This window comes from Mesoplodon bidens (genome assembly GCF_964165515.1).
Source record: "Mesoplodon bidens genome assembly, chromosome: 15".
In the NCBI taxonomy this organism is placed as follows: Eukaryota; Metazoa; Chordata; class Mammalia; order Artiodactyla; family Ziphiidae; genus Mesoplodon; species Mesoplodon bidens.
This window is the reverse complement of record NC_138171.1, coordinates 18929211-18951790: the sequence shown is the minus strand read 5'-3', so window position 1 is coordinate 18951790 and position 22580 is coordinate 18929211. Positions and strand designations below refer to the sequence as shown.

Genomic DNA, 22580 nt, shown 5'->3' with positions numbered 1-22580 from the left:
TCTGCTTCCTCCTACTCCTCTGTTTTTAAAATTACAAAAAACTTTTTTTTAATTTTTAGATTGCAAGTATGACTTTCAAAATCAAGAAGAGAGGAAATGGGGCCTCCCTGGTGGCGCAGTGGTTGAGAGTCCGCCTGCCGATGCAGGGGATACGGGTTCGTGCCCCGGTCCGGGAGGATCCCATATGCTGCGGAGCGGCTGGGCCCGTGAGCCATGGCCGCTGAGCCTGCGCATCCGGAGCCTGTGCTCCGCAACGGGAGAGGCCACAACAGTGAGAGGCCCGCATACCGCAAAAAAAAAAAAAAAAAAAAAAAAAGAAGAGAGGAAATGAATTTTGAACAAAATAAACAAACCAGTGCAGAAATGATGGATTACTCACTAAACAGGACTGGACAACTGGCTCACAATTTGGAAAAAATAAAGTTAGATTCCTACTTTACACCAAAATAAACCTCAGATGGCTTAAAGATTTAAATGTTGGAAGTTAAACCAGAAAAGAATCCTAATCCATATACAATTTTTAGGATAGGCAATAATTTTCTAAGACAACGTCAAATGAACAGATTGATGAATATGACAACAAAAATGTGTCAGGTTTCTTTCCATCAAAACAAAATAAAGGTCAAAGTGCTGCAAAAAAACAAAAAACAAAAAAACAAGATAGCTATGTAACAAAGAATCAAGAATTTCAATATATAAAGAGCTCTTACAAAAATTCCCGCCCATAATTTTTTTTTTTAATCTAAGCCAAGAATAGAGGGAATCTGACCACAGTGAAACCTGAGTTTCCTAGGGCAGGTTGGAGGTGGGGATGGCAAGGCTGAGCCAGAGGGTTCCTTCTGATGGGAAGAGGGAGAGTTCAGTGGAGCAGCTCTGGGGCCCGGTTGGGTGCCCTCCATGTGGCAGGGGTTTCCTGCTCTCCCTGGCATCCACAGTCCTATCTGGTGCCAGCTTCTTCTCCAGCCCAGCCTGACACACACCTGCCCCACCCAGCACATCTAACATTCCCCCATTCCTTCACACACATCAGGCACTTCCCATTTCCATGACTTTTGCAAATGCTGGCGCCTTTGTCTGGATCACCCCTCTCTCATCACTATCGGAAAAATACACCCAATGGCTCCCTGAAGTCTCAGCTCAATGTCTCCGGTTCTGCATAATTATCTTTGATCCACCCAGCCTCCCAGGGCTCTCCCTTCAGGCTCCTGTAGCACCAGCCCATCATTCCATCCACCTAATTGCGTTTTTCTGCTTACCTGTCCTGGTCCCCTGCTAGATGACAGGGGCCCCTCTAGACAGGGGTCTCCCTGGGCTCCCGCTCCGCGACTCCGGGTCTGCCGTGGGGCAGGTGTTCAACTAATACTGCACGAACAGATGAATTGTAGCACGGGTACAGAGCAGAGTACTTGACCTGACACGCCCCACACTAGGTTAGTTGAGCTTCAGGGTAAGTCATTTCCTAAAACAGAACAATTTTATTAACAATAGGGACAGATTCTGTGACTATTATGTAATTATACACAATTACATAACACATTAAAAATACATTGAAAGGGAGGTGCCTAGTTACAGTTAGAGCAAAAGAAAGACACTCACCAAGGGGCAGTGGTAGCTGAACACACTTGAACTACTGAAAGCCATTGCTAAGTCTGACAATCATGGCTTCATACCAGATCTATGCCAGGCTCCCCCTTGCCCTTGAGATACCCATGGTCTCAGGGCAGGGTGGCCGAGGGGAGAGAAAGAGCTATGAGAGTGACATGCCCAAGTTTTGTGGTGTCACAGGAAGGAAGTGCTGTCTGTGTGCGTAGGATGATTACAGCTCTCAGGGTAGACATGGGGGACCTTGTGACGCTCAAGGCCCCCAACAGCGTGTGTTATGGTAATGGTACTGGGACTTGAGCCCACAAGGGCAGAGGTTTTTGTCTATTTGTCCACTGCTGAATGTCCAGCATCTGGAACACCATCTGGCACAGAGTAGACCTTCAGTAAATATCTGTTGACTGAATGACTGGATATAGTCCCCCCGCCGCCCGGCACAGTGTCTGGAGATGGTGCTGAAGTCACCTCTGCTGAATCCTCTTGAGTTAGATCACAGGGCTGTTTTCGCTGGAGGCTCAGCCTGCAGAGAACCCAGCTCGGAGGGAGCAGGGGGCAGGCTGGATTTGGGGCGGGGGAGCAGGGAGGAGGGGGAGGCACCCTCAGAGTTTGACAAGGAGGCTCACAGGGGCCCCGGGTGCCTGCAGCTGGGGGCAAGGACCACAAAGGCAGGAGGGAGGAAGGAGCTCAGAGGGGGAAGCTCCAGGGACTGGGCCTGGGTTCTGCCCTCCTCCCTGGGCCAGGGCAACAGAAGCTGGCAAGATGCTCTACCAGCCCGACCGCCCCAGCCTGGAGATAAAACACACAGAGAGGGTGCCAGGCTCTGAGGGATCAATAAAGAGGATTTGCCTCCAGGCTCTGAGCACGGTAACAAGAACTTGAACTTAGGGCTCAAAAAAATTAGGTTCAGCCCGTTGGTGAGCGACAGAGCCAGGACTCAACCTCACGTCTTTATAATTCGAGAGCCTGACCTTTTTTCACTCTGCTAAAAAAAAACCAAGGCCACTGGCACAAGGCGAGCCTGGAGCCTGAGGCCAGAGCCAGGCTTCGGTCTGGGTCAGCGTCGCACCAGACCTGGGGGCAGAGCCACGGGGTGTTCTGGGGACGGGGCCAGACCAGGGCTGGGGGTCAGAGTGGCTTTCTGGGCTCTGGGTGGCCTGCCAGAGACAGTAACCCAGGGTTGGTGCAGGGCCTGCTGGCGCTCCCACTCCGCCCTCCATCTCTGGCCCCGCCTGACCTTCCTCCCCCGGGGCGAGGAACAGAACGGAGTGGGCCTGGCCCTTATCCTGGAGGAGCTGCAGCTGCTCCTGCAGCTCGATCCCAGCACACAAAGGCGCCTTCTTTCCCAGCATGAGGTCTTGATTGCATGTTGCCCTGAGTCCAAAAGCTCCTCTGAAGGAAGTGGTTCCCTCCCAAGGGGGTGTGTGTGTGTGCGCACACGCGCTGGGTGTGAGGGAGCTGGGTCAGCAGGGTGGTCAGACCCCCTCCCTCCTCCTAGGTTTGGCCTGGAGCTTCTCAATCTGCATCCTTTGTGTGTATGCATGTGCATACGTGTGTGTGTGGGTCTGTATGTGTGAACACGTTTGAGCATGTCTCTGCAGTGTCTGTACATGTGCCTGTGCATATTTCTGTATACACAGCACACGCCTGTCCATGTGTGCATGCCAAGCTGCATAACCAAGTCCGTAACCAAGCACTTTTGGGTGTGTGTGTGTGTGTTTCATGTGTGTCTACACAAGACACCTGGGAGCAGGCCCCCATCTCTGCCGCCTCTGGCCATGCCTCCCCACCCTCACCTCCGCCCTGAGCGTGTGCAAGCCTCCTCCCCACCCACAAGCCCGCCTCTGCATTTGTCTGGGAACCACCTGGCCCCTTTCAGCTCCAGGAGGAAGACAGGTTAGTACAGCTTGGCTTGTCCCATACATACTTTCCCAAAGTTCCCTGGATCCCAGCCGAACTCTTTATAAAAAGGTTCTTGGGGAATAGCCGAACAGGAAGGTAGAGACCCTGCCGAGGGGGCTCAGGACCCCCGCTCCAAGCTCCAGGAGGAAATGGAAGCATCAGTCAACGGAGCTTCAGCCAGAGAGAGGGCCTCGAGTCCTGAGGCTGAGCTTAGACTGAGGACCCTCCACCCCCAGGGAGGGGGACACATCATCTCAGGGCAGCAGAGCTGGCAGGGACCCCAGGAACCCCACTGAGAACAGGGAAGGAGAGACCCAGAGAGGTGCCCTGGGCCATTCAGAAACTGAGTCCCTTCCGGGCATCCTGCTGTCCCCGGAGATGCTTCTGTGGATAAACTCTGAGTCCTCCCACCCTCAGGAAGGTGGGCACCGCTCCCGCTCTCTCTCGGCCTTGCAGGGAGGCTCCGAGGCCTGGCTGTGCTCTCTGCTCTTGGCCTGCAGAGAGCTCACAGCCACTGGGCTCCAAGTCGGTCAGTGGGCGTTCGAGCAGCCCCCGCATCACAGGGCGGGGTTTACTCAGCACCCACTTGCCTTGGGGTGCGGGGCCCTTGGGCTGCTTCCTCCCAGCCCCTCAGAGCACAGTGGGCGGGTGGGCTTTCCGCACTGCTCTCCCCCCACCGATACACGGGCCCCATCCTCTAACGGCGCAGGGCTCCGGCTGGTGTCCTGGGTGTTGGGAGGAGAGTTGTCCAATGGGGCAAGAAGGTCTGACCCCAAGTGAAGCCCGGGGCACAGGTGAGAGCCACTCTCACTGTCCGTGCACGGGGACGTGTTGCTGCTGCTGGGGGTGCCACAGCCACGCGGGAAGGGCAGCCCCACGGGCCCCCAGGGAGGAGGCCAGAGGTCTGCGGGGCTGACGTCGCCTCCTGCTGCCGAGAGCCAGCTGGGCTCCAGGAGCTTCCCCGCCGGTCCCCACTGACAGACCCTCCTCTTGCCCTCAGGAATCTTTTTCTAGACGGGGCGAGGGGCGGTATGGGAGGCTTTGCTCTTACCTGTCCCCTTGTGTCCAGGCCAGGGGCTGCTTTTGAAAGTCAAAAGACAGGAGGAGATTCTTCTCTTTCCTTTCCTTTTCTTTCCTTTTTTTTTTTTCCTTTTCCTTTTCTTTTCTTTTTCTGCTCATTGTCATATCAAGTCCCTGAGAAATGAGCACAGACCCGCTGACTGGCTTAGCACCAAAGGGAGGGGAGCCAGAGGGCGCAAAGAATCATTGAGAACCCAAAGTCACAAGGTCAGATTTGAAGAACATTGCGCCCCCCATAGTCGAATGGGCAGAGACAGTGCCAGTTTGGATGGATGTCTTATCTCTCAACTCCTGCTGCTTACGAGGCTGGGGTGCCTGGGCCAGCGGGGCCAGGGGGCGGGCAGTGGACCATGGCTGCTCTCTGGGCCTGTCCGGGATGGTGGGTCGTGTGCTGAGAGCGCAGCTGGAAGGGGCTCCAAACCCTCCCATACCCCAGTCCACGGTGGGGGGCTGCGTCTGCATCCCCTCCCTGAATGGAGGCTAATCATCTCCAACTTGTCTGGGGAAAGGAAGGAAGTGGCCACAGGGGCTCAGTTGGCGGGAACTCCTCACCAGGCCCCCCGCCCTCCAGCTCGGTCTCTCAGATGCACATGCACGCCAGGAATACAAGTTGAGGGCCCTTTCCCTATGGACACACAGCTTGCTTCCCGATGGGGAGATTTGACAAGGGACAGCGGTGAGAGTTGGAGGGTCTCCCAACTGTGGGCCCGGGGACTGGGGTTGGGGGCTTTCCTCAGGCCCCTATAATCCACCTGAGAGGCCTGCACATCCCCCGACCCCAGTCCCCCCAAAGGCATTCACTGGGGCTTTGGCAGCCCCCCTGGCTCTTTGCCAGCCTGGAACATTTGGGATCTGTGAATGGAAAAGCCTGGATCAGAGCTGGAGTGGGGATGGGGGAAGGGGTGGGCCGTGGGACCGGGATCTTGCTCTCCTGGTCTGGCCTCCTCTCGGTCAGAGCCAGGACCGAGGCTTAACACCTCTCCAGTCTCCTGTGGTCACTGCCTGCGGCTCGTGCTCGGCTTGGACCCCTCCCCCATCCTGCTCTCCTCCCCCACTCACACCTGCAGGGTGGCCGCAGGTGAGATCACTCACTCTTTCTAAGACCCTGAGGATTCTCAGGAACCTGCATGCATCGGGGACAGAGAAGGGTGAGGCCCAAGTGTCAACACGACAGGCACAGGCACCCAAACAGGACCCTAGCTTCAGGGGCCCAGTGATGAGACTGAGGAGATTTCGCACGGCTGCTTCAGTCCGGGGGGTGGGGGTGGGGATCCCATCAGATGTTGGCAGGTGCCCAGGGTCGCCCCCATGTGCGACTGCAGTGCCTTCCTGGACATTCAGGGGGAGAGCTCAGTCCTCCGGGGGCTGCTAGCTGCCGGCACTGCACCGACGTGAACTCGGGAGCCTTTCCTCGTGTCCTGCTTCTGAGAGCCAGCCGAACACCCCAGTGGGGGACAGGATAGTCACCTCCCTTAAAACACTTCCTGATTTTGCTTTCTCACGTCACCTGGGGGCTGTACCGGGAGCCTGACAGCGCCCACGGCTTGGCCGTCACTCAAGTAGCAGACCTGTTCCCAGTGCCCTGGATCCAGCCCGTCAACAGACATTTGTCTGCCCGTGGAGTTTCTGAAAACCTCAATTTATTGCATACACTTAAAAATCTGGGGATTCTATACAAACATCTGAATTTCCATCCTCTGTTGAAAAACAATCAGGGTATTGGGCAACACAGAGCCCGAATGCCTCTATGGCATCAATTGGCTGTAGCTGGTAGCCGCTGCCCCTTTGAGTCAGGCCAAGAGGTTTCTAGTTGCCATTGGTCTTAAGTTTAAGTCTTAAATCTTAAACTTATTGCCTTAACTCTGTCCTGTGTCACTCGTGTATGTCACCTGCCTCACCCAGGAGGCATGCGAGTTTACGAACACTGCAATATATTGAATAAAAGGGCCCATGAGTCACTGAGGTCTCCTCAGAGACACATACCTGTTTCTTAGTTCTCCTTGGGCATGGCCATTCATCAGGTCAGGACACATGCCCACAGCTGTTTTTTCCATCACTGTGAAAAACACCCAGCACGGCTCTCTTCACCCAAGAGTCATCCCCCCGAAAAAGGATGGAGGCGGATGGGGCTTGATTTATTCTAGGTAAACCCTTGGCACAGCTTTAAAACTCCTTTCTACACTTTTGCCCTCTTGCGTTGATGTCAAATTTACTAGGAAGTCATTAGACGAATCGCCCATCTTCCTCCCCTGAAAACTGCGGCACTCCCTCCCTCCCGTGCCCTCCCCCTTGTCTTCGCCCACGTCTGCGCCCCCGCAGCTTCTCCCCACGCACAATCCATGCTGGCTGGCCGGCAGGAGCCTTGAATCCATTCAGTGTCTCACGTCCCTCTGCCTGGTGCTGAGTCAGGAGAGGGCAACGTCCGGCGGATTTGGTAGTTCTGTGGGTCAGTCGTGTCCCCCAACCAGACTCTGAGACCCCCAGCAGCAGGGTGGTGCCTGATCTGATCTGTGTCCGGAGAACAGCCCAGCCTGCTGCACAGCAGGACGGGCCCGAAGTCCCCAGGCAGTGTCCTAGGGCCCCGTGCCTTTGGGAGGCCAGTTCACCAGCTCTCTGTCACAAGAGGGTCGAGCTGGCCATAGGCTGGGGCCCTTTGAGGTGTGCCGGCTGCCCTTAGTCACAATGTGGGAGGGTGTGTGACAGGAACTCACTTGTCCCTGCAGAGACTTGGTCCCAGCTGCTCTTTCCTGTTTCCTCTGAACTCGGCTTCCAGGATGTGGCTGCCAGTTAAGCCTTGGCTACGGCACCCGCCGGCGGCTCCCAGCCACTGCTGCCTTGCACTCAGCTCCCCGCATCTGGCCTTCCTGTTGCCTGAGCTCCAGGTGGGACCATGACCCAAGCTGGCTCGTCCGCCAGGCCCATCTTCAGCCCACACTGCAGGTAGTCAGCCCACAGCCCCTGACGGAGGACCGTTTCGGGGGCCCCTTCCCACGGCGTGGGTGGTTTTGCCTTCTGGTCTTTAACTCACGTTGCGTGTCTCCCTGTGCCTGTGTCCTCCGAACACGCGTCTTCCTGCCCTTTTTGGGTCCTTTCTCTAAAAATTGCTTCTCTATCGCTGGTAACTTCACATCTGTCCTCTGGCTTCCTTCTTCTTTGCCCCAAATAGGACATGGCGTGGAGGAGAGAGAGGGCAGGAATGGCGGTTCTGACTTTTCCTCTGAAGTGAAAGGATGCCCTGGGGGTTTGGAGGCGGAAACTCGAGACAGGCCCGAAGTCCAGCACTTCTTTGAAGTCTGTTTTATCTCAGAAGTAGATGTCACTCTTCTATACTAGTGTATGGTTTATATTTATACAAAACCATGTTTGAATTAATATAAAAATACTTTAAATGACTTAGTTCTTGCACTGAATCTGTGAATACAATGGATGCTCTAGGACAGGAGTCTGCAAGCTTTTTCTGTAAAGGGCCACATAGCAAATATTTTCAGCTTTACAGGCCATGTGGTTCTGGAACAGCCATTCAAGCCCGCTGTGTGGGGTGGAGCCAGCCCCGGACAGTATGTAAAGGAACATAGCTGTGCTCTAAGAAAATCTCGTGGTCTCTGAAACCTGAATTTGGTATGCTTTTCATGGGTCGTGAAATAGCATTCTTTTGACTTTTCCATTATTAAAAAACATAAAAGCCCATTCTTGGCGTGTGGGCTGTACCAAACCAGGCGATGGGGTATACGTATGCTCTAGGAAGACTGGGAGGGGCCTGCGCTTTTGGAATCAGACGCCCCTCTAGGCTCCTGTCCTTCCACTCACGGTGCCACTGGAGGAGGTGACAACCACCTGGGCCTCGTCCTCGTCTGGGGAACACGTTTGGGATGAGATCATGGGCGTCGAGGCCTGGCACAGCGGGCGCAGAGCAGGCAGCGGGAGGCGGTGCTGGGGACCCTTAGCTGACGTGAGGCTGGGCCTCGCAGGGGAGCGGGGAGGAAGGTCACCAGGGCCCTGGTGGGTGCAGACGGCACCCTAGGGCAAGAGGCAAGCAGTTTTCACACTAAAAAGCCAGACCGAAGCTCTCGCAGTTGGCGTTTCTGGTCCTGCTTTCCAGGTACTTACTCAAAGCTTGGGCTGAAATGAGGCTCTGGCCTTTGGAGATGGTCTGTTTGCAAGTTGCCTCTCAGCAAAAAAAAAAAAAAAAAAAAAAAAAAAAAAAGTACAGTTTGGGAATTCCCTGACGGTCCAGTGGTCAGGACTCCTCGCTTTCACTGCTGAGGGCATGGGTTCAATCCCTTGTTGGGGAACTACCCGCAAGCCAAGTTGCCTCTCTCCTCTTAGCCTCAGAGGACTCCTCCCCTCCCACCAGGCCCTTCTGGCTGAGCAGTTACACAACCCCCTGCCAGCCTTCTTTACCACCTTCTAAGGCTGGATGCTTCCCCTTGGACCCAGGCTGGGGAGTCCAAGTACCCAGACGCCATGACCGCCCCCAGGCTCGCACAGCAGGATGGGAAGGAAATACCTTCTTTCCTGGGTGACCTGGCTCCTCTGGCCTCAGGGCTGGCCACTGTAGCCAGGGGGCAGCACGGGGCAGATCAGGCCCTCTCCCCTTGCTCATCATCCCTGTTTACTGCTATTTTACAAAGTTGCACTGAGGGGTAGCCTCCTCCACGCCTCAGACCAGATGCCTACCCTGACTCCATTATTGGCCAGTTTATGGCTCTGGAATTGGTTTCTCTGTGTCCCCAAATCCCTTGCCATTTATCAGCTGGGTGATTGGGTGTTACTTAGCCTCTCTGGGCCTCAGTTCTCTCATCTATAAAATGGGTATAACCTCAGTGTTATTGTGGGGATTGGGAATATGGCCATAAAGCACAAGCCCCACTCAAAGAAGTTCCTAGTAAATGGGCGTCATTACTTTAAGGGACTGGAGAAAACAGGATGCCTGGTTCCTTAATGGTTTGAAATCTAGATAAACCAAAAACACCTTAGCATAATTACCTACCAGATATTGCATGGGATATCCGTGTACCAAGAATATTAGTTTATCTGAAATTAAAATGTAACTGGGTGTCTTTTTTCCCCTAAATCTGGCAACCCTACCCTGAGGGAGGCTAGACAGACCTGGGAGCTGCCCTGTCCCCCAGCCCCACAATAGTCTCCTCACCCCTTCAGTTCACTCTGATCAACGGGCTTGCGTGGAAAGGCCCCTTCTTTCCTGTGTGTAGGGTCATAGGGACAGAGGCAGTCAGAAAACCTGTTTCCTGCAGGTGCTTTGAGTCCAACCCCAGATCTACTCTGTACTTGCCTCGGGGCTTGGAGCAAGCTTCTCCTCACCCTTGATTCCCCTGCTACACCCCTAATTTAACTACCTTATCGTTCCGGGACTGCCAATCCTCACCTCACCAGCTATTTAAAAGGAGTAAAGGTACATGACTCAAATGTAACAAGCAGTTGTACGCACTTGACATTGATCATTTCCATCAACCCCATCAACAACCCTATAGGTTCAAGTTATAATTACCCCTGTTCTACAGAGGAGGAAACTGAAGCTTGGAGAAGGTGGGAACGCTGCTCCTGCCTCCGCCAGGGGAACCACAGCTCTTCCAGGGCCTCCACTCTCCTCCCTCCACCCCCCATCCTAGTTGCTCCCTTTGTCCTTTTGACCTTGGGAGCTCGGACACCAGGACGGGCTTCCACAGCACCAACTTCAGTCATTTCCAAACGCACCGCGGGGAACACCTTCCTCGTAGGAGCCGGTACTTTATTCATCCCTTTCCCTTATTTCCTACCTTACCCCACAGATACCCCGCTGACCGTGGATTATGAGGGTGGTCACGATGCCGGCCACTTGGTAGCACAAGCCGTGTGTCCTGAGGACCTGCCCTCACGCTCCTGTCCCTCGGAGACTGGGTTTTGAGTAGCCACGGTCCAGAACCAAGGTGATAGTCACTGAGCTGGGTGAACCCCACTGCTGACCTGAAAAAGAGGTCCTTTTGTGGTTTCTAGACCAGGCAAATCAACAGTAATTCTTGCAAGAAACCATTTTAAGGTATAAATGAATAGAGCATAAAGTTTTCCAGAGGGTGTGACACAACTGTTCCATGTTTCCCAGTGCCAATTTTCCCGAGTGTAATTCAGTCAGAGCTGGTCTCTGAGGCTGAGGGGGTCCCAGACTAAGTATCACAAAGGTTGGAGTGTCCTGGCCTCAGGCTGGTGGGGTTGGGGGGTTGTCTATCCCAGCTCTGTTCTCTGTGGTTTATGAGATACCTTTGCAGCCTCTCTGTTGGCTTTCATGAGGGAGACTGGACACCAGCATCCCTCTACCCAGCAACCAAGATGCTCTGAGGACAAATGAGGTCACTTATGGTAAACACGCACGAAACATTAAAACACTAGCCCAACGTACATGACTAATTGTACTCTCCCACCCTCATACGAGGAGGTAGAATCTACTGGGGCAGGCTCGGAGGTCAAGAGTGAAACCAAGACTCTTTACTACTTCTACCCAGAAGGAGGGCTCCCCGAGTCTAAAGATCTACAAAGCAAACTGTAGCAGAGGTCCGTAAGGCCTTCTGGAACCACGGCCCACCCATGCTCCAGGCTGTTCATCCACTACCTGGTGGTACCAGCAAGGGACCCAGCAAGGGTGAGGCTGATGGGGCTCCTGCTCAGCCCCACCGAGACTTTGGCACTTTCCTGCCAGCCTCATTGGTAACTTCTGACACAGCTACCCAAAGCTAAGGATCACGAAGTTCTTAACAAGCTGTAAGAACTTCAGCTACTGAGGCATTTCTGTGTTTTGGGGCCTGTTCCAACCCACAGAGGTTCCCTCCTGAAGCCCCAGGTGTGTGACCTGAGGTGGGGCCTATGAAATGGGGCTTAAGAGAGTGGAGGCATCAGCTGCGAGCATTCAGACCCCAAGTCTGGGGAGCAGGTGCGGTGCTGCAGCCCCTTCTATGGCATCTGTTTTAACTGGGTGTTCTGGTAGCTCAAGAGATAAATCAAGCCAACCCTCATGAATGATATTTAACAAGCCCCCAACAGGGTGTCCGGCATAAACTGGGCACCTAGGAAAGACAGTGGATTCCTGTGTGCATATGATGCATTCATAAAAATGCCCAGGCAGCAAGAGACATCCAAGTGCCACTGAAGTCCTCAAATACAAATTTGACTTTTAAACTTTTTTTTTTTTTTAAATCCAGGATCAAGACCACAGACAATTTATTATGTAAGACATGGGGTGAAGAATGGTCAAGGAAAGTTATGGCTGTGAGTGACATGGAATTAGATGAAAAGGCTCAAGTTTGCTGAAGAGAGCTTAAATTTGGCTTTTGCTCTTGGAAACGTCAAAATAATCATAAGAAGCACTTATGCCTTACAGAGCAAATAATCCACAGAGTGTCATTTTCATTTTGCAAACAGGGACACAATAGCAGTCAAAGAGAAGCCTAAACACCCAGAGAGTTAACATACAGGTTCGATAAGATATAACACGGGATTTAGCATGCTGGTGGGTTTTAAAATCAACTCCATATTGAACCCTGTGACCTACTGTAGGTTCTAAGTGGAACCTGGGGAAAGCAGCTTTTCCATACAAAACAACGACAACAAAGAAAACCCAGGCTCTGCTGGATGTCTATAATACTCATTTGCAGTAAGGCTTTCAAGATACATGAATTTTTATAGCATTTGTATTTTAAGGATTTAGGGCAAATACAGTTTTTTTTCTACTTGATAAAAAGAAAATTAGTACTTAAAAGGTTCAAAAAATATATCAATTGAGTGATTTTTTTTACATAAATAAATTATATTGATTTTTAGGATTTAACAGCTGAAAAAACCTTTTCTGCTTCCACTGGAGGCAAAACTGAACAAAATGTTAGTTAAATAGAGAGAGCAGCATTTCTAAGAAATCTGTTGTCAGCATTAGAGATCACCTATGCTACAAAGATGTCATTAAATAGAATTTGTTCAATTACTGGATTCTTTCTTCTTATATGATCAGTTTATAGAATTTCTGATTTATAACTCTCATTCATAAAACTGGGACTCCAATTTTTGAAAATACAGCTGATTGATTTTTTTTTTCCGGCCCCGATTTAACAGACTTCTTTGAGATGCTCATTTTGACATTTACATAATTTATAATCCCAAATGTATAAAAGACAATGACAAAAGCATCATAAATAAATAATGCAAACTGAAATAGTTATGTCAAATTTTTGGACCTTCTGATAAATTATAGCAAAACTGTAACAGAAAAAGTAAAAAATACAGTAAATTGTGACAACAAAAGGTGAAACTGGTACTAGTAACACTTCCAACATTTCTGACGGTCCTGCACAGCCCTGTGCCCCTGGGAACTGAACCACGAGCTTCTTTCAAGTCTCAGAGTGTGAACTGTGGGTGAAAAGTGACACCATCAGAAGGGAGGGACCACGTGGGAGGGAGAAGGAAAGCAGGTGAGGGTTGCTGGGGCCGGCGGGTTCTTCCCGGCCTGGGCAGCTGAGGAAGAAGGGGGAATAATGTTAATTTGCAACATGGTCTCCGCTAAATTGATGCTTTGGGATCTGGGTCCGACTGTAAAATATAAACCGAGTAGAGAAGAATCTGGAGAGAAGAAAAAAAACTTTTCACAGTCGCATTCCAAGAGGTGGTACAAACCTCAAACCCTGGCGAGTCTAAGAGTGTTGAGGGACTGTTTGCTTTGCAGGCTCCAGAAAGAGCCTGATTCTTGGCAAAGGGGAGCGTGATGTCAGGAGCCAGGAGGCCTGGCAGTGGCCAGAGCAGTCCCTAAGAGGCCTCGGCGGGGGCATAGCTAGTCGTGTGCAGTCCTCCACCCCCATCGTCGCCGGCAACGGCTCAAGGTGTGTACAGGTCTCTTGTACTGAGAACCCCCTGTTAACTTGGGAGAGGGGGGATGCGTGTGTATCAAGTAATGCCCCATCGGTATTTCTTCTTGCTGCAGGTGCCTGAAAACCCACAAAGGTGTTACTACCAGTAAGGTTTCTGTTTTAGAAAGAAATGAACATACGTGGTTTCAACCATTAATTATATACTTCTGCCTATCCTACTCGTTTAGTAATCATGATAAAACTGGGAAACATTTTAACTAAAAAATATGCACCAGCACTTCTTTCTCTGTGCTTTTCGGTTCCCCAACACTTTCTTCCCATTCAGCACAGCTCATGGCAAAAAGAGCTGCTCTCTGCCTCTCCTTCGGCCCTTCTTCACTGGTAAATCCCTAGACGGTTTTCCTTTGCCATTTTTCCTCCTCAAGTAAGTGGGAAACTTGGAAGAGAAGGGGGCAGGGCGTGTCCCCACGTCTGCACTAACTACGATTGCTGGAATGAACGACTGGGTAACGGAGTGAGGATTCTGCGCCTCCTACACTAGGTCAACGACACTTAGCTGATGACGTGGCAAGACCCTGTGACTATTAACATCTGTTACCATAGTTCTCAGACAGGAAATCAGGTAGGTAATAGTACTTATGGAAACACAGGTTCTTATGACAGTGAAGTGAGGGAAGTAACAAACCTTGATGGGATAAGAAACTTACAAGTCATAAGAATTTCTTCAATGAAAAAGTTCTAATTGGTGACACTGTTAGAGTCTTGGGGGCCCCCTTCGCCAGCCTGTGCTGCGTGTCCTCTCTCTGGAGGCGCGGGGGCCCTGGATTCGGGGCAGCTCTGGGCACCGCCCGGCTCCCTCTCCAACCCGGGTGCAGGCTCTGGGCTGGGGTCCGGGTTGTCCCCTTTTGTTTTCTTCCTCATCCTCTTCTGGCTCTCCAGACCTACTATTTCCGAGTGTCTGGCCTGCTGCATGGCCGGCAGAGCCATGCCCATGCCATGGGAGACAAACATGGATGGGTAAATGAGTCCAGGGGACACTCCTGGGATGAGAAACGGGTTAAAAGCCACAGGACTACTCGTAGTTATTGCGGGTTCGGCCTGATCGGAAAATGGACTAGGACCGGGCTTGTCTTCAGCTGACGTGTCCGTTTTGACATCGCGGCCCCTAGGCTGGTCTTCTGCAGTCTTTTCAGCCGCCGACGTGCCACTCTTCGTTGTGCTTGACAAAGGCGCTGGCACAGCCGAGGCGCAGGTGGTGGCCATGGGGGCGTTGAGGAGCCCCCCGACCCCAAACATCTGGGGTACGGCGGCCATCCCCGGCAGCACCATGGGCAGCATGCTCAATGTGCTCTTGACCTCTTCACCCGTGGGCATCGCTGCAAAGCTGGCCGGGAACCCCACCAGCCCCGTGAGGGGGATGCTGGGCATGTTTCTCATGTTCTGAAGTCCGACCAGGTCCATCCCGGCGATCAGGCCGTTCATGAACAGAGGCCCCATCCCGGAGGGGGAGTCCGCCACGAGGGCGGGAGCCTTCAGGAGCTCGCTCCGGGGCCGCCTGCCCCTCCGGCGGGGGCCTGAGTCTCGGAGAACAGGCTCAGGAAGGGTGTGATTGAACTTGTTTTCTGGGAGAAACCCCTGAAAAAGGACGAAGAGACACAAGATGCTGAAGGTTACTGGATGGTGGGTGAGAAGCTGGGGGCTCCTCACCGGCCTTTCCTGTCCACCTGCCCACCCCGAGCTGCACAGCTCTGTGCCCCAAGGGCCTCTCCCTCGAGGCTGAGAGCCTGAAACCACCGAGCCACTTCCACTGTGCTCACGGCAGAGGGGCGCCCGCCCTGCGGAGCGGCTGCCGGAGCACTGGGAGCTGGAACCAGCCGAGACCTCAAGTCTTAGTCGAGACTTTTTTTAATCGAGGGATAACTGACATAATATTACAGTAGTTTCACGTGTAAAATGCAAAAACAACAAAAAAGGACTTCATGAGTTTCCGTGTCATCCTTGCACAGGGTTGTGCCAGTCTTCTCTGATTTGAGCGCGTGTGCTGCCGAGTCTGGCAGTCGAGACCTGCGGCTGCGACCCCTCGGCTAGACCCCACATTCGCCTCCCTCCTGACACAGGACGGTTTTTAACTGAAGCCACAAAGCAGGGCAGGAGGATGGGGCTTGGGAGCAGGAAGATCTCAGTCCTGACCTAAGCCCCCAGCTGTGGGGGCAGAGAGGACAATGGTACCTAAATTAGATCCTCAGAAGATGCCACAGGTCTCTGCTTAAGAGGCAGTCACAGCAGCAGGTGAGTGGGCGACACGGGTCAAGCTCTCAGAGGGCTGCGTGCACGTGTGCACATCTGCCCTGACATGAGGAGCGGCTCAGATGCGCTGCTCCTCTCGGTAGTGAGGGTCTCAGCAGTGAGGGAACCTGGCCGTCGGAGGTGCTAACGAAGGGGGTGGTGATAATGGAAGAGCGGCAGGGCTCTCTGCTCTTTTTAGCAGTAACACGAAATAAGCATCTGCCCTGTGTCAGGCACTGGCCGACGCGCTCCATGTGTAGGATCTCAATTCGTCATCACGCCCACCCTACGAGTCGCTACTACTGTTACAGCCATTTTACAGGGAGTTCAGAGATTCATACACACGTGAAAAATGTGCACTTGAATGTTCCCAAGTCCCCAGGAATAATACTATTTTTGTGGTCTTATATTTGTCCTTCGAAGAATTTCCCAAAGAATATTAAAGAAAAACCAGGTCATCATGGGCAAAAAGCTTTACGATGGTGAACTTTGTTTGAGGAGAAAAGTCTTCTCAAAAGGCCTTGGTTTAGAAAAGCAGAAGAGGGAATTCCCTGGCAATCCAGTGGTTGGGACTCTGCACTTTCACTGCCGAGGGCCTGGGTTTGATCCCTGGTTGGGAAGGAATGAAGATCCCACAAGCGGCGCAGTGTGGCCAAAAAAAAAAAAGAAAAGCAGAAAGGGAGAAACCTCTGGAACCGTCGTGTTTAGTCACCTTTCTTTCTCACAAATCGAGAAGGGCAGGATTTGCCCCCAGGGCACAAGTGGTGGGTGACAGAGGCAGCAAGAGCCCAGGCCCTGTGGCCCCAGCCCACCTGATTCTCACACGTGACCAGCCACCGTGCTTTGAAAGCTTGTTTGTCCTCAGCTGCTGCTTGGGTCTGGGGATGATACCTGGGGAGCAATTCCTGCCTGGTTCCTGTCTCTAAAGAGAGACCGGTTGGATGTGATGGATGGAGCCAGGCTAAAAGTATCATTTCTCACTGGTCTATCTTGAGCCCATCAGGGCAGATTGCCTCATTCTGGAGAGACCACAGCCTCAGGCCCCTGCTGGGAAGCCCACCTCAGCCCAGGGCCTGGCCATGGTAACCACCACTCGACTAACAGGCTTTCCAAGAACTGTTCCCTGTAGCCCAGCCACAGCCGAGAGCCAGGGGAAGGTCCCAGCTGTGTCTTTTCCCTTTATACTCCCAAATGCTCATCCTCACCCTCCTCATCACTCTCCAGTGGGAGGGCCTGTTTAATCTTAGAAGTCTTTCTGTTGGGAAGAAAAGGAACCTCGAACTTGATGAATAACGCTTCCATCTTCTTTTCAAACAATCTGCTATATATAAAGCAGACGTTCTTTAACATGCTTTATTTTGAGCTCATCAGGGCATCTGGAGCTGGAGAGCTCACTTCGGGCAAACTGCATCCTGCAGGACCTTTGTTTGGTCCCTGTGGCCTTGCTCACCAAGTTCAAGTCGCACTCCTCAGGTACCAGGATGCCCCACCCTTGTTGGGAACGACTGATATAGACAACGCTGGGCCCTTTCAGAGCCGGGAACTTGCCCAGAAGGCCCAGGCTGGCTGCCTGCCCCCCTTCAGAGCGGGGGAGCAGCAGCAGAAAGGCCCGGGTGAGGAGAACAGTGCTTCACCCCCAGCACAGTGAGGTGAACTGGCAGAGGAAGTCGGCCCCACCTCTTCCTGCGGGTGCGACCATCACCCTAGCCAGCCCGTGGCTGCCCGCCCAGGGCCGATACCCCTCCCAGCAGCTTGGCGACCACACACCGCGGGCAAGGCGGGCTTTGGCAGCTCTCCTTCCTGGTAATTAATTACACCCTGGGAACAGACCTGCTTCCTCTTCCTGGGGAGGCTGGGGGGAGGGCAAGGAAAGGCAGATAAGAAGGGCAGACGCTCAGCAACGCTGCAGGCGTGGATGACCGCACGGGCACCCCAACCCTAGAACATCTTTCTTCACCAATACACGGCAGCATTTATGCCAAAGCCTGTGTGTTCCAGCTCTAAAACTTAACTCCTGGGCGGAGGCAGAGAAGGAGGTGGTGACCAAAACCTACTTACTCCTCCCAGGAAGGTGACTAGGCTCGGCCAGCAAACATTCCCTGAGTGCAAAGAGGCCTAACAACCAAACGCAGTATGAGGACCCTGGTTTAAAAGTCCTAAAAACAAAACAAAGCAAAACAGAAACTAGCCCTGAAAGACATTTCTGGGACAAGTGGGGTAATTGGAATATGGGCTAGCTACAACATATTACTAATAATGACATGTGTGATGGTGGTAATAGTGATGGGGGAAAACATTCTCAGGAGATACATGCTGAAGTATTTAGGGGTGACATGGCATCTCTGCAATTTACTGTCAAATGGCTCAGCAAGAAACGCAAAAACACCCCCCACTACACACAAGTATGTAAAACAAACATAACTTCACATATAAAATAAGAGGCATGTGCGTGTGCGTACACACATTTCATGATGAGCGACCACTATGTACTGGGCGGGCATCCTTCTTTTTTTTTTTGGCTGTGTCGGATCTTTAGTTGCAGCACGTGGGATCTTCATTGCGGTGCTCGGGTTTCTCTCTAGTTGCAGCGCTCGGGCTTCTCTCTAGTTGTGGCGTGTGGGTTTTCTCTAATTGTGGCGCATGGGCTCCAGGGCACATGGGTTCTATAGTTTGAGGCACGTGGGCTCTCTAGTTGAGGCGGGTGGCCTCAGTAGTTGTAGCGCATGGGCTTAGTTGCCCTGTGGCATGTGGGATCTTAGTACCCCGACCAGGAATCGAACCCGGTCCCCTGCATTGCAGGACAGATTCTTTACCACTGGGCCATTGAGGAAGTCCCCCAGGGGGCATTCTTAAAGCTGAGTCCCGTGGCCTGACCCCAGTCTGTGTGATGCTGTCTGTGGGGCTTGGCTGCACACACGGCAGAAGAGGCTAAAGGCAGGAAGACGTTCCTTGCGGGATCTGAATGTGTTTCTAGAAGAAATGGTAAGGTGTCTAGGGGACGGACACAGAATGCAGCACACCCTAGAGGCTCCGGTCCCAGGAGGGGCCTCGGGAAGGCCAAGCAGTCCCGAGGACCAGGCAGACGCGTGCTTTCTGTTCAGGCCTTACTGCAGGCAGAGGACCCCCAGGCAGGGCCTGAGTTCATTTAACAAAGGAGGGTAAACTCACCTCTGGTAAGAGGCTCGCTCGTAAGGACAGCTCAGAAATGAGTTTTCTGGCAGGGGGTCAGCGTTTGCAGGGGGGTGATGAACGTTAATTTCCAGAGAACATGAGGGAAATTGTTAGACGTGTAGAAAGAAATGAGAAAGTGAAGGGGGAAACCACGTCCTTAAACCAAGAGATCAGGGGCTCCACCAAGTAAGGACTGGGGTTGTCTCCTGACAAAAGGAGAGCGAGGGGAGGGTGCAAGCGGGGCCGAGAGAGACAGAGGGATGAGAACCGATGCAGAATCAGTCTGTACAGCACGAGCAGGTCTAAGGTGTGGGCTCCCGAGGATAAAGCAAGAGAGGGGGGCAAAGGGCAGCTTTTCTAACGCGACAAACCTTCTAACAAGCAGTGGGCCCCAGCCATCCTCCCCGGTGGCCACCGCAGCGCATGGGGATGGGCGAGGGCGGTGTTTGTCGGGCTGCTGGAGGAGTGACCCTCCAGGTGACCAAATCAGAAACAAGCTCCTTGGGAACATTAACGAGCAGGAAATGACTAGGCTGGGTGGTCTCTTGGAATTAATAAAAAGAAAGGGCATCCAGGAAATCCCCCTAAGAAGGGAATGCATACCCAGGAAAGCCGTAGCTGGCAGAGCGCTAAGGAAGGCTTTCAGGAGAGCCTGCGAGTTCAGAGGACGACCCAGGGAGGGCAGAGCCCCACGAGGATACTCAGAAGCGCCCTATTTGGGCAGAGCACGCTTTGAGGAGGTTAAAAGCACATTTGTGTATCATTTGCCCAAACTCAACACATTTTCAGGTTGAAATGTTACCGCCCCCTAGAGGTTACGAGTTTTCTATTCCAAATTTGTACTCATCTGTAAACTATAATTAACTCAGATTCGTTCCACTACAAGTATCTGCAGATGTCTTTGAAGTCGCTTCCAGGCTCATGATTCTATAATAGGAAGAGGGCAATGCTTGGAGTCAGCTGTTTTTCATTGCCAGCGAGGAGGGAATAGGAGGAAATGTCTTAAATGGTAGCCAGAAAAACTTTGATTGGAAAATGAAAATTTCCAGTAATGAAGTTCGTTAAACACTGGAAACAGACTCCTGATAAGGGTTAAAAGGTATTTTTCCCTGAACTGTCTAAAATGGGGGGTGGGGGGAGAGCACGGGGTGGGGGGAGCGGGTTGGGAATCAGGCTTTGGGAATGGTTTAAGTACAGACTTAACCCAAAAGTTTCAGAGGTAAAGGTTGAAAACAAACGACCACGGAGGCCATGCTGCTGGTGAAAACACCCCAACACCACTTATCACTGCTTATCAACCTCCTGTGCAGCTCCTGGTCCCCCTGGTAAGGTTGCCTGGTTACCGCCTTCCCTGCTGGAGCTTTCTCTATGAGTCTGTAAGACCCGGCTCCACCGCGATGTCCGTATTCCTTACCCTCAGGCCTGGCTCCTTGGGGACAGCAGGAACCCTCTCTTCCCCACTCAGGGAGTTGACGTCTAATTTTCCAGTATCCTTACAGCGTGGCCTCCTCTGCTTGGGTTTGTCTGAAAAATTCTAGGAGGTAAATGGAAACCAACATTACAAAACATTCTGCCACAGATTCTTCTGATGAGGGTGGTGCCTCTCAGCTGGTTTTGCTATTTTCTCGCTCATGGCCCTCTGCACAGGACCCGTCAGGTTAGGCTGAAGGGAACAGCCCCTTGGCCCTCAGCCAGGCTCTGTCCTTGAAGCCACAGTGTTCCTGCAGCAAGCCGGAAGACAAGTCTCCTGTGGGGGCCTCCCGGCCCTCCAGACCAGAGCCCCTGGCTGACCCACCAGTTTCCCAGGGCACCGCTTAATCCCTCCGCTTTCCCCCTGATCACTGTCTCGGATTCTCTCTTCACTGCTCCCTACTTGGCGGGCTCCGTCTGTCTCTGGAGGGTGTGCATCTGTGAATGCATCCTTCTCCTTTCCTTGGGAGCTTTCTCCTGCCACGTCTTACTAATGAGATGTACCCAGGACAAAGGTGGTGGTGGGGTTGACGAGCAAATGAGAAACAAAAAACCAAGAGAAGATTTCGGTGCTCAGGAGCCCTCTCCTCCAGATTCTTAGTCTGAGGGACTGAGGGCAGAGGCCGTAAGGGGAACTGAGGACAAGTTCCTGAGCAGTAACTGAAACTAATCCATCACCTCAGAGTGGCGAGGCAGTAACTTGAAAAGAACACACAGGAACATTTCCGCAAAGTGGCGGCGCTTATGCAACCTAAAGAATTCTCTGTGAGCCCATGAATGGGATCATTTGAGGGAAGGGAGGGCTGAGCTTGGGCAAGTTCTGTCCTCGTAAGATTTCCACGTCTACTTTCCGGCATGGCATTCTGATCTGGGCTGTAATTTCTGTTACTGGAAAACGTAACCAGAATTTAAACTGTTTTTCTCCACTTTACAATGATGTCCTCAGTGGACACCGACTTCTCTCAGGCTTCCTGGTCCTCCTGGCCACCGCCCCCCCAGCATCTTCATGTCAGAGACGGCACCGACACACACTCACCGCGCCAAAGCCAGGGACCTCGAGGGGGCAGTCAGCCTGCTGCCGCAGCCAGTCCAGCAGGCTCTTGCTGGGAATGGCTTTCTCGGCCTGGCTGCCGGCTCCCGCGGCCGGCTCCGGGGTCGAAGTGGCAGGCACTGGCCCTTCAGGAGGGTGTGAGGTGCTCAGGGGGGCCTGTCCTGGGTCTTCATGGACCTCCTGGACGAAGGGAAGACAAGTACGTGCAGTTCGTCACGACAGAATGAAAACTAGTTTCTCAAAGGAAAACACATATGGTGCTGTTTGCATCTTCCCACCAGAACATGACTCTGCCTGTGCCTGACTACGAAGCCCCCCCAGAAGCTCCTGACGTGTCGGGCGTTCCCTCCACCCGACGGCTCCTCTCCCCTCTCGTCTCCGTGGTAGACTTCTGTACCGTCCTGTCTGCTCAGGTTCCCTCTTGCCGCCTCTGTCACCATCACTGACAGTCCCGGCGACAATGGCCACCCCGCTCCTCTCCCCCGTAGCACTCATCACAGGTTTTCCCACAACAGAAAGTACCATACTGCAGCTGCCTTACCTAGTTCTCTCTCAGCACTGCCAAAGCCTGTCTTACTCATCTCTGTATTCCCAATGCCTATATGGGGTCTGCTGATAAAGTACAATGTCAGTGCTAAATAAATATCTGCATAATAAATTTTTCAAAATACTCTGAGGCCGAGGAAAAAAGTTTCACTTCTTCCATTGGAATTCTACAATCATTACAGGAAAACTGGCTTTGCACCTCTAAAAAATGAGACAACCTTCGTATAGACTTGGAGGATTGGACAGGGCAAGAACCTGCCATTTCAGCTTCCCAAATTATATAGAAAGTCTAAGAGGGAAACATATACCAAGCGATAGAGCGGAGCTCTCTGGCTCTAGAGAACCAAGTCCTTGGTTTGGCTCCCTGATCTGCCATTTACCACCTGGATAATCTTGGGCAAATTATTTAGTGCTTGTAAGCCTCAGTTTGCTCATCTCCAAAATGGGAATAGTAACAACACCTTCACAGGGTTTTTGTGAAAATCACACAGGACCATCATGTAAAACCCTGAATGCAGTGCCTGGCAAAGGCACTCAATACTGTTCATTATTACTCCTTTTCAAGTAAGAAAACATGAAATGTGATTCCTGTTTCGGAGCTCAAAATTCAATAAATGGGAAAAATCAAAATA

General features: G+C 52.4%; 1 protein-coding gene across 3 annotated transcripts in view; it reads right to left on the bottom strand.

Moving 5' to 3' along the window:
- Positions 1–10509: 10509 nt before the first annotated feature.
- The window catches only part of CHD6 (chromodomain helicase DNA binding protein 6), a 221311-nt gene continuing 209240 nt past the window's right edge, over positions 10510–22580 (bottom strand). For 2 of the 3 annotated variants that reach the window (XM_081255206.1, XM_081255207.1), the window contains 3 exons: positions 21388–21582; positions 20296–20415; positions 11774–15059 (listed from right to left, as the gene is read on the bottom strand). In XM_081255206.1, the coding sequence (XP_081111332.1) occupies positions 14163–15059; positions 20296–20415; positions 21388–21582 (1212 nt within the window). In that variant the 3' untranslated portion in view covers positions 11774–14162. Of the gene's footprint in view, positions 10546–11773; positions 15060–20295; positions 20416–21387; positions 21583–22580 lie in introns of those variants that run through there. The other variant, XM_081255208.1, reaches the window with a different exon arrangement.